At 42.8% G+C, this 14,666-nt stretch overlaps 1 protein-coding gene across 3 annotated transcripts in view; it reads right to left on the bottom strand.

Annotated features, from left to right (window-relative positions):
- The window catches only part of LOC141133202 (CD209 antigen-like protein C), a 136,758-nt gene that overhangs the window by 98,546 nt on the left and 23,546 nt on the right, over nt 1-14,666 (bottom strand). For all 3 annotated transcript variants that reach the window (XM_073622419.1, XM_073622418.1, XM_073622420.1), the window contains one exon: nt 3,300-3,341. In XM_073622419.1, the coding sequence (XP_073478520.1) occupies nt 3,300-3,341 (42 nt within the window). The remainder of the gene's footprint in view (nt 1-3,299; nt 3,342-14,666) is intronic.

Raw genomic sequence — 14,666 nt, 5'->3', positions numbered from 1 at the left:
ATGGAGATTTAGTTTATTTATTTATCTATTTTTCCAACCATTTTTTATCATTTCTTCTTTTTGGTTTAAAGCAGATGCCTCCCCACCCCGTCTTTACAGGTGTTGTCTTATCATTACGGGAATGCCCAATGTTTTAATTGCACTGAATGGGTGTGTTTGAATTGTAGTGCGCCGATTGGTTGCCCCACCGGCGCACACACTCCATCCTTTTACCTATTTATTCACATTCATATTGTCCCTCTTTAGCTATGAATAAGCATCCTACGATGTGAAACGCGTTAGCTTATTTTTGACCCTGTACCTTCCTCCTATTTGACTGTATGCTGGTTTTTAAACTTCAATAAAGATGTCTCCTCTTCAGTGTGCAGCTATCCAGGAATTTTCTCGCTTCACCGTGGTCTTTGATGGGGGCGGTAAAAGGATGGATCAAAAGGGGTGGGGGGCTCATCGGTAGCATGTGCCCCTCCAGTGTATTCCTGAACGGTGGATGGAATACTGGATTTGGTGGCGCTGCGGGAAGGGGTTGTCTCCAAGCGGTTACAGCTGGAGGCCTATTAGTTTGGTAAAGGTCCCGCAGTGCGTTGGTGTTATACGTGGTTATATATGGAAAAAGGTGGGTCACCGTCAGAGACCATCAGACTGGGGTTAACAGGTTATGTTATTATGTTATTGTTTATGTTTATTGGTTATTTATTTGGAATTGTTTTAATAAAAGAGACTGTTATGGCCCATTTTACTCCAACAAATAAAAGGTGTGGTCCCATTATTTTAGGTGGGTTAAGGTATGGGGGTTGGAGTATGAAGGGGGGATTACAGTGACTGAATGTAGGGGACATTTGGACTACACTGGTCAAGGAAACATGAAGACAAATCAAAGACATGCATGAAAAATATTTTACAAAGTAAAAGCAGCTTGTGTCCAGTTGAGGCAAATCTACTGGCATCTTGCAGCTTTTGTGAACCTTCTAGCTACAGTATGGCCCAGAGGTGGCATGTGCCAGGAGTAGACCTCTGCAACCCCATCATAAAGATGTACACAAGTGTGAAAAGAACTGTATGTATGCTAAAAATACTACACAGTTCAATCACCCAGTCCATGTGTACCTTGCATGTTTGACAATTAGGGGTCTTCAGCAGTCTTGACAATATTAGGCTTCAGGTGTGTTGCTGAACCTTTGAGGAGGAAGAGGTTGCTTCCTTGTAAGGCTGCCTTCAATTTGTGCATTGCTATATATAGGGGCAGAGAGTCTCTAACCTTTCATGGCTCTATCCAAAACATACTAAAATGCAATACTAGCCTACTTGCTGAAAGGACCAGGCAGTGCCTATGGCCTAGACCAGTGATGGCGAACCTTTTTGAGCCCGAGTGCCCAAACCGCGACACAAAACCAACTTATTTCTTTCAAAGTGCCAACACAGAATTTAGGCTCGGTTCACACTGAAACGGGCTGCGGATCGCACAGGAAAGCTGTGCGTCTCCATTCTCTGGTTCAGGGACGAATCAGGGCCGAATCTTTGCCTGAATTCGCCCCTGAAACGGAGCTAAAGACGCATGTGCTGTGCGCTCCGCAGCTGCCCCAGAGATATGTGAACCGTCTCCATAGAGAGCCGGTCACATTCTCCTGCTATGCGAATTGGATGTGGGGAAACCCTCATCCAGTGTGAACCCGACCTAAACCTACCAGTGGTTCTGTACAGAGGATGGGACTTATCATCCCTCTGAATGAGCCCTAAGGGACCAAAAATGTACGATTCTGCCAGATTCGCTCAGAATGCAGGGATCAGGAATGTGTTGTGTTCAGAATACACTGTGCAACATACACTCACCTACCTGACCATTACACTCACCTTCCTGACACGTGCACTGACCATTACACTCACCTACCTGACACATCCACTCACCTACCTGACGATTACACTCACCTACCTGACCATTACACTCACCTACCTGACACATGCACTCACCTACCTGACCATTACACTCACCTACCTGACACATGCACTCACCTACCTGACCATTACACTCACCTACCTGACACATGCACTGACCATTACACTCACCTACCTGACCATTACACTCACCTACCTGAACATTACACTCACCTACCTGACATGCACTGACCATTACACTCACCTACCTGACCATTACACTCACCTACCTGACCATTACACTCACCTACCTAAAACATTTTTTTTTTTACAAAAACGATAAATTTAATCCAAATTTTGGGGGTTAACTTGGATCCTGCCCCAGAAACAGGGCCAGGATGAAGCTAGTGAAACTGGACAGGAAGAAGTTAAAAGGGGAAAGGTACCCACCAGCAGGGGAGCAGCTTTAGCCTTTGCCTTTAAGAAGCAAGACACCACGGACTGAAAAGATACTCAAGAAGGTAGCTGGATGGCCGCACATCAAATTAACACCTTTATTGTGCATAATTGAGTAAAATCCAAAACAGTCAATCCATGTACAGAAGAGGTACAAAAAGAACAGCTAGCTTTTTGTACATGGATTGACCGTTTTGGATTTTAATTAATCTTACACAATAAAGGTGTTAATTCATCCAGCTACCTTTCTTGTCTGCAGTGCACGTTTGCAGAGCTAGCACCTGATGGCAGAGTGAGGCAGAGTGAGTTATCCATGGGATAACATGCCTGAAGCGGTGTGAACCCCTTTTTCTTCGGACTGATAAGTGTACATGTCCACTCCACATCTCCTACCTGTTTCCAATCTCTCCAGCAGCTCATTCCCACCCGCAAGTCTCCCGCAAGCCTCCTCTGATCCCAGCCGCATGTTCTCGTCTCACAGCACGCACAGCACGTCACTGCTGACCGCAGAGATTTGTGGGAGATGTAGTTTGATGGTGGGTACGGTGTGGATGAGACGGCTTTCATGATTGGATTTCCGCCCGCACGTCACCCCTGGCTGCTTCTTCTTAGTCACACCCACCTCGGACATGTCACCGCTATCCTACAGACCTCTGGGAGATGTAGTTTGCGATGGGGGCTGCGGTGCATGATTGGATGTCAGTGTTTCAGTGTGTTTTCTCAGTTTTCCTGGCGTGCCCACAGAGAAGACTCGGCGTGCCGGCAGTGGCACGCGTGCCACGGGTTCACCATCACTGGCCTAGACTTACTACCTCACAGTACTAGCAATTGAAGAATGACAGGTGCTTTTTAAAACCACAAGGTACAGATTGTCAAACTAGAAGTTACTTTTCACCAAAATTTCATTGCAGCATATAGTGAGAAAACAGTTTGCAGAAGTATCAGAATGACAAAAATATCTCTTAATCACTTACCATTATTTAACGGATATGAGATGTCTTTTGCGATCCTATCATCTGGGTAGGACACACAAAACAATTTACAAAAGTTATTAGATATACAATATTGCAGTAGTGCAGACATCATTATATAGTTAGACCCCTTTCACACTGAGGCGCTTTTGAAAAGCTCACGAAAACCTATTTCCATTTAAATCAATGAATGTTTTCACACTGGGGCAGTGCGCTGGCAGGGTGGTGAAAAAACACCCCTCTCCATTGAAATGAATGGAAAGCTCTTCAAAATCGCCTTAAAAACACCTTAAAAGTGCTCAGTGTTTTACTGGCAGTTTAGAAGCATCTCAGTGAAAATGTGGCCTTAAGCCTCGTACACACGATCGGACTTTTCCACGGGAAATGTTCGATGACAGGCTGTTGGCAGTAAATCCGACCGTGTGTATGCTCCATCGGACAATTGTTGTCGGACTTTCCGCGGACAAATGTTGGCTAGCAGGTTTTAACATTTTCCGCGGACAAATGTGTGTTGTCGGACTTTCCAAGCGTGTGTACACAAGTCCGTCGGACAAAAGTCCAAACTACAAACACGCATGATCGGATGCAAGGACGAGCCAGAAGCGGTCGGACTTGTAAACTAGCGTTCGTAATGGAGAATTATATAATAATGAAGCTGCTTTGCTGGTGATACTGATGGAGTTATTGCAAACACATTTTCAAAGGCTTTTTTTTTTTTTTTTTAGTGATATCAAGAATAATATTATTATGCTTTTTTTTTTTTTTTTTATTTGGTCAAGTTACCACAACACCATTATCCTGTAGTTTTTAAGATCAAAGATACAACTATGTTGGTGTCCCTTGTCAATTTTATATTGTTTTTCTTTTAAATGTAACTACCGACTCCCAAACTGTCATTTGAAGTACAACACATTGCCAAGTATTATTTTCCACAATTTTTTTTATTATGCATTAAAAAAAGAAAACAAATACAATTAGAAATGCTATCTGCCAATAGAACTTAACCAAAAAGTGCATTCTATGCATCCAAAAATATACCAAATCTACCAAATCAAATCATTATTCAACCAAAAAAATAATGTCAAAGCAATAACTCCAAGGCCAATAATAAATAACATGTTATCTCCTCCGATTCCACAACACAAATACTTATGTTGTTACTCACTGAACGGCAACTCAATTCATAACATTTTTATCATGTGTTTTTCCTGGATTTTTGGTTGATATTCTGTTTCTATCATTTAAAATACACCTATGATAAAAAATATAGACCCTTAATTTCTTTGTAATTAGCCATCTTCCATCCCCGGTGTCATGTGACTCATTAGTGTTACAAGGTCTCAGGTGTGAATGGGGAGCAGGTGTGTTAAATTTGGTGTTATCGCTTTCACTCTCTCATATTGGTCACAGGAAGTTCAGCATGGCACTTCAGGGAAAATAACTCTCTGAGGATATGAAAAAAAAAATTGTTGCTTTGCATAAAGATGGCCTAGGCTATAAGAAGATTGCCAAAACCCTGAAACTGAGCTACAGCATGGTGGCCAAGATCATACAGCCGTTTAACAAGACAGGTTCCACTCAGAACAGGCCTTGCATGGTCGACCAAAGAAGTTGAGTGCACATGCTCAGCATCATATCCAGAGTTTGTCTTTGGGAAATAGATGTATGAGTGCTGCCAGCATTGCTGCAGAGGTTGAAGGGGTGGGGGATCAGCCTGTCAGTGCTCAGACCATACACCGCACACTGCATCAAATTGGTCTGCATGGTCATCCCAGAAGGAAGCCTCTTCTAAAGATGTTGCACAAGAAAGCCCTCAAACAGTTTGCTGAAGACAAGCAGACTAAGGACATGGATTACTGGAACCATGTCCTGTGGTCTGATAGTCAAGATAAACTGTGGCAGCAACCAGGTGAGGAGTACAAAAACAAGTGTGTCTTGCCTACAGTCAAGCATGGTGGTGGAATTGTAATGGTCTGGGGCTGCATTAGTGCTGTTGGCACTGAGGAGCTACAGTTCATTGAGGGAACCATGAATGCCAACATGTACTGTGACATACTGAAGCAGAGCATGATCCCCTCCCTTCGGAGACTGGGCCGCAGGGCAGTATTCCAACATGATAGCGATTCCAAACACACCTCCAAGACGACCACTGCCTTGCTAAAGAAGCTGAGGGTAAAGGTGAAGTACTGGCCAAGCATGTCTCCAGACCTAAACCCTATTGAGCTTCTGTGGGGCATCCTCAAACGTAAGGTGGAGGAGCGCAAGGTCTCTAACATCCACCAGCTCCGTGATGTTGTCGTGGATGAATGGAAGAGGACTCCAGTGGCAACCTGTGAAGCTCTGATGAACTCAATGCCCAAAAGGGTTAAGGCAGTGGTGGAAAATAATGGTGGTCACACAAAATATTGAAACTTTGGGCCCAATTTGGACATTTTCACTTAGGGGTATACTCACTTTTGTTGCCAGCGGTTTAGACATTAATGGCTGTGTGTTGAGTTATTTTGAGGGGACAGCAAGTTTACACTGTTATACAAGCTGTGCACTCAATACTTTACATTGTAGCAAAGTGTAATTTTTTCAGTGTTGTCACATGAAAATATTTACAAAAATGTGAGGGGTGTACTCAGTTTTGTGAGATACTGTGTGTATGCATATATATATATATATATATATATACATACATACATACACACTATATTGCCAAAAGTATTAGTCCATAGGGTTCAATATTGAGTTGGCCCACCCTTTGCAGATATAACAGTTTTAACTCTTCTGGGAAGGCTGTCTACAAGGTTTAGGAGTGTGTCCGTGGGAATGTTTGACCATTCTTCCAGAAGCGCATTTGTGAGGTCAGGCACTGATGTTGGATGAGAAGGCCTGGATTGCAGTCTCCACTATAATTCATCCCAAAGGTGTTCTATCGGGTTGAGGTCAGGACTCTGCGCAGGCCAGTCAAGTTCCTCCACCCCAAACTCGCTCATCAATGTCTTTAGACACATTCCCATAGACACACTCCTAAACCTTGCAGACAGCATTCCCAGAACTGTTGAAGCTGTTATAGCTACAAAGAGTGGACCTACTCAATATTGAACCCTACGGACTAATTCCCGTACACACGATCGGACATTGATTGGACATTCTGACAACAAAATCCATAGATTTTTTCCGACAGATGTTGGCTCAAACTTGTTTTGCATACACATGGTCGCACAAAGTTGTCGGAATTTCCGATCGCCAAGAACGCGGTGACGTATACCACGTACGACGAGACTAGAAAAGGGCAGTTCTGAACCAAGCGCGGCGCCCTTTGGGCTCCTTTTGCTAATCTTGTGTTAGTAAAAGTTTGGTGAGAGACGATTCACGCTTTTTCTGACTCGTGGTTTTCAGATCGTTTTCTGCTGTTCAGTTTGTGCTTGTGGGTTTGTATCTGCTCTTCAGCGCGTGCAGTCAATTCTTATTGCATTATTCAGTGCGATCTTGTCCGCTCCTTGCTGTTTTTCAGGTCGCTCTTCACAGGCCTTGCTGTTCTTCAGTGCGTTCTGTTACTTCGTTCTGAGCAGCCGACCGTTTTCTAGCCATGTTGCGTATACCTACTCCTCGTAGAGTTCGTGCTGTGCGGGGCTTGGTGTTGGGGTCCTTACCTTGACACAAGTCCAGTCCATGAACAGGGTGGGGAGGAGTTCATGGACCAAGAATTGGTTGCTTCAGCGTGACCAGTTCTGTCACATGCCTTTGCTCCGTGAGATCCGTGAGAATAATCCTGATGATTTCAGGAACTTTCTCCAGATGACGGACCCGTATTTCACCATTTGTTGGCTTTGCTGACCCCTTATATTAGCAGGCAGGATACCTGCATGAGGCAAGCCATCACTCCGGAGCAGAGGCTAGTCGCCACCCTGCGGTACTTGGCGACGGGGAGAAGTTCTCGACAGGCATCTCCCCCCAGGCTCTGGGGATCATTATCCCAGAGACCTGTTCTGCCATCATCCAGGTCCTGCAGAAGAAGTATATTAAGGTAAGATTTTTATCCTTTAATATCACATTTTATTGTATTTAATGTTTGATAATATATTGTATTTCTTTCCTCAATCCCTAATTACCATGATTGTAATATGCTGTGAATGTCCCCTTTGTCCTCATGCATGCTGGTTTTTTATGTAATTATTTTTTTTGTCCTTCATACATATTTGCCTTCACTTACCTCCCCAGCATGCTCTCCTGGGCCTATATGCACCTTGTGTAGTCACTTAACAATGTATTTTGTCAGCTCCATAGTAGTGCTTTACCCTAAATACCCCCTAAAATGTGTAAAAATGTGATTTGTGCTTTAAATTCAGGCAGAGTGCCAGAGGCTTTTTTTGGGGGGGTCCCCAAATCATTTGGAACCCTCCCTCCCCCCAACTGCTAAGTCAGCTGATACCAATTCTCTATCTATCCTCAATCATCTATCTGCTGACTTTGCCAAACCCATACAGCCTATACCCATCTCTTTTGTGGTCAGATGTATGGATGAATTCCCCAAAGCATGTAGTGCAAGGGCCTGCCCGTATACTTTCAAATGGTACCGTTTAAAGTTTTTGTATACTATTATTATCTTGATAGGTAATAGCAGAATGTCCAAATGTGCTAAAATATGTACAATGTGTATTTATATATTTGTATTATGACACTTCTTACCTGTCCAGTGGGCTGTCAATAGTGTAAGTAAGGAGGGGCTGGCCAAAGTAATACACATTATTTAGGCATTCATCTCTCAATGAAGTGGAGAGGGTTACCTGTCCAAAAGATCTCCCACCCCCCCTAAAATGTTAGAAATGGCCCATGAGAGGGGGGGAGGGGGAATCTGATAGGTGGACCTTATACCTTGGTCTTTCAAAACTCCCTAAAATAAATGTTATACTGATGTCGGGCAAGAATGTTTGTGTCTAATCTGCTTTCCCTGTTTAGGTGCAAAATGATTATTTATTTTTCTTGTTTGACTCCACAGTTTCCTTCCAACCCACAGGAATGGCAGACTGTGGCCTCCCACTTTGCCCAGCGGTGGGACTTTCCTAACTGCGGAGGGGCAATTGATGGGAAACACATCCACATCGTCCCGCCACCCAACTCGGGGTCATACTATTTCAACTATAAGGGGTTCAATAGTATTGTGATGTTGGTGGTGGTGTCGGCTAATTACGACTTCTTGTATGTGGACGTGGGGAAGAATGGCCGGATGTCCGATGGTGGAGTAATCACCCAGACGGAATTCTACAGGCGTCTCCAGAATGGCAGCTTGGACTTGCCACCTCCAGAGGACAATGTGGAAGGACTCCCAATCGTCTTCGTTGCTGATGAAGCGTTTGCGCTGGGGGACCATCTTATGCGCCCATTCCCGGGTTTTTAATTACTGGCTGGCCAGAGCCAGAAGAGTGGTGGAGAACACATTTGGAATCATGGCCAGCTGGTTCCGCCTATTTCTTACACCCATACACGTGGCGGAGTACAAACTGAATCATGTCATCCTGGCGTGCTGTGTTCTACACAACTTTTTAAGACAAAATTCTGCCAACTATGCTGGCTCAGTTGGGCCTGAAGCCAGAATTCATAATGAACCAACCCTGACGGCGCTTGAAAGTGGCCGTCCTGGCTTGCCCCCCTTGAGTGCCGTGAGGTCCGTCTTAGATACCTTGATTACTTTGCTGGTAGGGGGGCCATCAATATGCCAGACAATGTCTGAAACATTTTTAAAATAAAAAAATCATTTTAACTACTAAAATCTTTGGTGACATTTACTGCTTGTGTTTCTTTTAACTAACCCTGACAGAAATGTGGTGAGTCCTGAAAATGGCGTGATTGTGTAACATTACAAAGCACTGTTGGGTGTTATTTACTAAAGGCAAAGACACTTTGCCCTACAAGTACACTTGAAACTGCACTTGTAGTGCAAAGTGGATTTTCCCCAATCACATGTGCATTTATAAAAGGTTTTTAAAACAAACCAACATGTTTGTTGTATAACAATTTTTTGGGTCACATTACTAAAAGTAGAAATGTCCATTTAAGGTAAAACAGGCATGTTTAAAACCAACAAGAAAGACACAAATCTACAAAGTTCAATTTTTAAGGAAATTGAAGGCAATATCAGACATGAGTATTTCTAAACTGTGTTTGATAGGTGTCCTTTTATGAAACTGAGATCAGCGGTGATCCCGAGTCTCACCGCTGATCTCAGCTCATTACCAGTTTATGAAACTGAGATAATCAGCGGAGAACATGTTCTCCGCTGATTATCTCAGCACAGTGAGAATTTGTAACTGACTTCACAGAAACGGCCAGTTTATGAAGGTGCGATCTCAGCACCTCACTGGCGATCTGTGGCAGAATTCTCACTTTCTGATTCACCATTTCAGAAGTGGAGAATTAGAGTGAAAAGCCTGAAACTGGCTGATATTCTGGAGAAAGCAAGAAGTCTTATGACTTCTTTCTTTCACCAGTCAGAGCACATCTTCCCCACCATTACACACCCCAAAACCAGCAGGATAGGAATTTATAGTGTGTGTATGTGTGTATATATATATATATATATATATATATATATATATAAATAAATATATATATATATATATATATATATATATATATATATATACATATATATACATACATATACATACATATATATACATACATATACATACATACATACATATATATACATATATATACATACATATATATACATATATATATACATACATATATATATATATATATATATATATATATATATATATATATATATATATATATATATATATATACACATATATATATATATATATATATACACATATATATATATATATCTATATATAGCTATATATAGATATATATATATATGTATCTATATATATAGATACATATATATATATATATATATATATATATATATATATATATATAGATATTTATATATATTTTTTTTAGATGTTCACGTCTCTGGCTGGGTTCACACTTGTGCGATGCGTGAACCAGCGTGATTCCTGTGCGGGTTTTCACATCGCACCTACATTGACATCTGCGCACCACTGCGGGTGTCAATGTAAAGTTAATGACACCCCCAGATCATTTCACAGATCGCAGTGCAAACTATGTAATGGTGCAGGAATCGGATCGCATGGGTGTTCACACCCATGCGATTCGATTACTGTACGAGTTTGCAGATCGCACTGCGATATGTGAACTGATTTGGGGGTGTTGTTAACTTTTAGGCCCAGTTCACACTTGTGCGATGCCGGACATCGCACAGGCATCGCATGTTATTCGCAGCACACTGCCATTCACATTACATGCGATGTCTGTGCGGTGCGATATCAGCTGTACAGATAGTATGGCTGATATCGCACCGCATTCGGTGCAAACACGCACAGGACCCTTTTTTCTGTTCGGACCAGAATCGAATCGCATGTGTGTTCACACATATGCGATCCGATTCATGTCCGAACTGTCAGTTCGCAGTGCGATATGCAAGCTGATCTGGGGGTGTCATTAACTATGTATTGACACTCCCCGGCGATTCGCATATGGCAGTGTGAACTGACATGCGAGTCGGTGCGATGCGGGAACCCGCAGTGGATTCGCAGTGTTCACGCATCGCACCAGTTTATCAATTTTTATGTTTATCTATAATGAAATATATTTTATTTTAATTTATTAATAAATATTTATACTTGTATACTTTATTAAAATTATTTTTTTAATGATTATAAATGTATTTTGCATTTATATGAATGGTGTATAGCTGCATTACATATGTGCATTACATTCATTTACTATACACCATTCACATTTAAATAGGGACATGTATGATCTTTAAATATTGATAAAAACAATGTTTTTTTTATAATTAGGTTAATGTATATTGTGTAGGGGGAATTTATCTTTATTATTTTATTAATATGTTGGACAATAATGTGTGCTGATTTGTGTTAAACTTTGGTATTTTATAGTTCCTCATACTGTAATCCTGCTACATCACACGAGATTATAGTGAGAGGAGCCATTCTCAGGAGTTCCCAGCGTTTGTAGATCGCTCCTCAACTCAACATGAGAAGTGATCTACACACTTTCATAAACAGGCACTCAGAGGAGAGCGATCTCCTCTGAGAATGCCTGAGAACTGAAAAGCGGTATTTTACCGCACTTTCATAAAAGGACACCATATTGCGTTCAGATGGGGTGAAGTCACCCCTGGAAAAGCCAAATTTTGAAGATGCACACAAATTGCCGAATGTCAACATGTGCTACCTGCCATCACGGGGGATCAAGGGACGTGTTTTGGGGGTGCAACCCCTTCCTCCCATCTACTTTATTATTGATGAAGGGGTTGCACCCCCAAAACGCATACATTGATCTCCCGTGATGGCAGATAGCACATGTTGACACACTGTGTGCATCTTCAAAATTAGTTTTTTCTTGAATATGTAAAAAAAAAATTGAAATTTTTAGATCCCAAAAAGCACAAAAAAGGGAAGGGATTTGGAGGGGTTTTAAACTCTCCCTAAAACATCAATGATGTTCTTCATTTTTTTTGAACATCGTTGATGTTTTTATGGATGTTTTCCAAGTAACTATTACACCCCATGATCTCCCCGATCAGGATCTGTGCACTTTCAGAGGTGAAATGACCTGGATCCACAACATCACGATCACCTAAAAAGATAGAAACAAAAACACACCATATATTATAAATATGCCGGCATCCATCTCTTACCTGAGCCTGTGGTCGCAGACACTCACCTGTTGTGGTGACAATTTCCACCACGTCTCCTTCCTCCTCCTCCTCCTGTTGTCTTTGGTGGGTCTCCACTTCTTCCTGAGGTTGGGGGTCTGTTGTCTCCTCGGCAGAAGGGTGTCCTCCGAGTCTTTTATCTCCTATGTTAAAAAAAATAGGTATACTTAGCACACAGATATTTGATGGCAGAAATCGGAATATGAAACATTGCTTGGAAGTGGGATACAATTGTCTGTTTGGTCAGAGTTCCAAGATGAAGAAATATTTTTGTCCTTTGTCAAGCTTGAATACTTACCTGTTTTGTGCAAGCTTCACAGATGGAGACACCCCTATAGTATACACTGGAGCACCTGTGTGGGGCCCCCTAATAAAAAGGGTGTTCTTGTGTCCCACACTAGTGCTCCAGCGTTCAGATGTGAAAACTGCTGCTGAGTGTCCTCTCCTTACACAGAATCTAGTTTGCATTTCATTCTAGTTACAAACCCATCTACACAACCAAATTATTTTAGGAGAAGTAGGCCATAAAAAATGTATTCAAATGCATATGGCCAAAACAATGGTGTTTTCTAGGCCGAACGAACAATGTTTCATACGAACGAATAATGTGTCCATGAACATGAAAGTTGCCATTTTAAACTGTACAACACTTAAGAAAAGCACATGGAGCAGCACGAATGTAATAAAAATAAAGAATAGGAACACAGCACAACTACTTACTTTTTTGCAGCACTCTCCTGATCCTTCTGTACTGCTCGTGCTCCCTTAATTTGAGGTCCAACCATCGCTTCCTGAGCTGATCTTTCGATCGTTGTACCCTGAAATTATTCTGCAGACTTTTGACCACTTTCGCCATGATCTTGGCCTTTCTGACATTGGGGTTGGGGTAAGGTCCATACTTCCCGTCATAGTTGGTCCTTTTCAGTATGTCGACCATCTCCAACATCTCCCCAAAGGACATATTTGAGGCCTTAAATCATCTCCTTCTGGATCGGGACGTTTCAGGCTCCGGGCTTTCCTCCACCTCCTCCTCGTTGCTGTAATTAGCATGCACCTGTTGTGTCTCCGCCATGTGCGCCGAACAAGAAGGGGCGGGGAATAGACTAGAAAGAACATCAGGGGCAGGCGGAGTTTCACGCATGCGCAGTGTATATAAAGCGTAACACGCGTGCATAGTACGTATTATCTGTGAGTGGAGGAAGGAGTATCGGAGGCGCCGATCGTGATAACGAAGGTAAGATCTAAACTTGGATCTATACTGCTTCTAGATTGAGGCCAATATTGTAACAAGATTAGGAGGGTTTCACATGACATTAGGGTTTGTCTTGTGTTGTGTCTTGCAGATAAAATGGATGGCTTCAATGACCACAACTTCCTCCCCCTGTTCATAGACAAATACAGGGAGCTGCCCTGTCTGTGGCAGGTCAAACACCTGCATTATAATCATAAACAAAAGAGGCAGACAGCGCTGGAGAAACTGCTGGAGTTGGTGAAGCCAGTGGTCGCCACAGCAACCATCCCCTATTTAAAAGCCAAATCCGGAGATCCGGAGCTGCAGCAGATGACATTTATGTCCCCAGACTGTGGTACTATGAGAGACTGCGATTTCTGTCAGACCAGACTGAAGTCAGGGAATCCCTCTCAACCCTTCCTTCCACTCTTCCTTCCACCCCAGCTGAGGCTTCCGATGTCCAACCTGGGACTTCCAGCCAGGAAGAAGTGGAGGAGCCCAGCTGGAGCCAGGTATAGCATTCTTCTACAGATTTCTGGTCAATAAATAAATGATGTTTACTAGATGTTATAATTAATCACTAATTGCTGATTTAATAAAGTGTTTGACATATCAATAGACAGTAGTGGGCAAAAATAATTGGGACAAGAATGAAAAATGCTGGACTCAGAATGATAATCTGTTATATTTGTTAACATTCAATTTGCAACAATCATGAGGTGAAAATTGTGTGTGATTGATGAATAAAAAACTCAAACTATGCCCCTTTTTCATACACAGGAAGACCTCAGCAAGGAGGAGGCTGTGGAATGTGGTACACAGGAGGAGGCTTTGGAATGTGGCAGCCAGGAGGAGGCGGGGGTTAGTGGCAGCCAGGAGGAGGAGGGGCTAAGTGGCAGCCAGGAGTAGGCCGGGCCCAGTAGGAGCCTGACCGAATCGCAGGTTCCCCCCCTCCGTCTTCCAACCAAAAGAACGAGGAAGGGGAGTTACGTGCAGGATTCAGAACTCAGGCTGATTCAGGAGGCTTCTGCGTCCCTCAGAGCCACCCCCACTCCTGAAGAGGCCTTTGCCTGCATGGCTGCCACCAAACTGCAGGGCAAGCAGGAGGGCCAACTTATTTATTTATTTATAAAGTCTTAACTAAGGGGGTGAGGGGCGAAATCACACACAAAACCCACCTGAGTGAGTTGGACCATCCTCCTCCTCCTGCCACAACTCCACCACCAGAGCCACAGCATGGAAGGAAACGTGGAAGGAAGACCAGAGAGTGATGACCCTGGGTTCAGTCTGGTCTGGCAAAAGATGCAGGCTCTTGTATGACCACAGCCTGGGGACACAGATATCATCTGCTGCTTTCAGGATCTCT

This window comes from Aquarana catesbeiana, linkage group LG03 (assembly GCF_042186555.1).
Source record: "Aquarana catesbeiana isolate 2022-GZ linkage group LG03, ASM4218655v1, whole genome shotgun sequence".
Lineage (NCBI taxonomy): Eukaryota > Metazoa > Chordata > Amphibia > Anura > Ranidae > Aquarana > Aquarana catesbeiana.
This window is presented reverse-complemented; position numbering and strand designations above follow the sequence as displayed.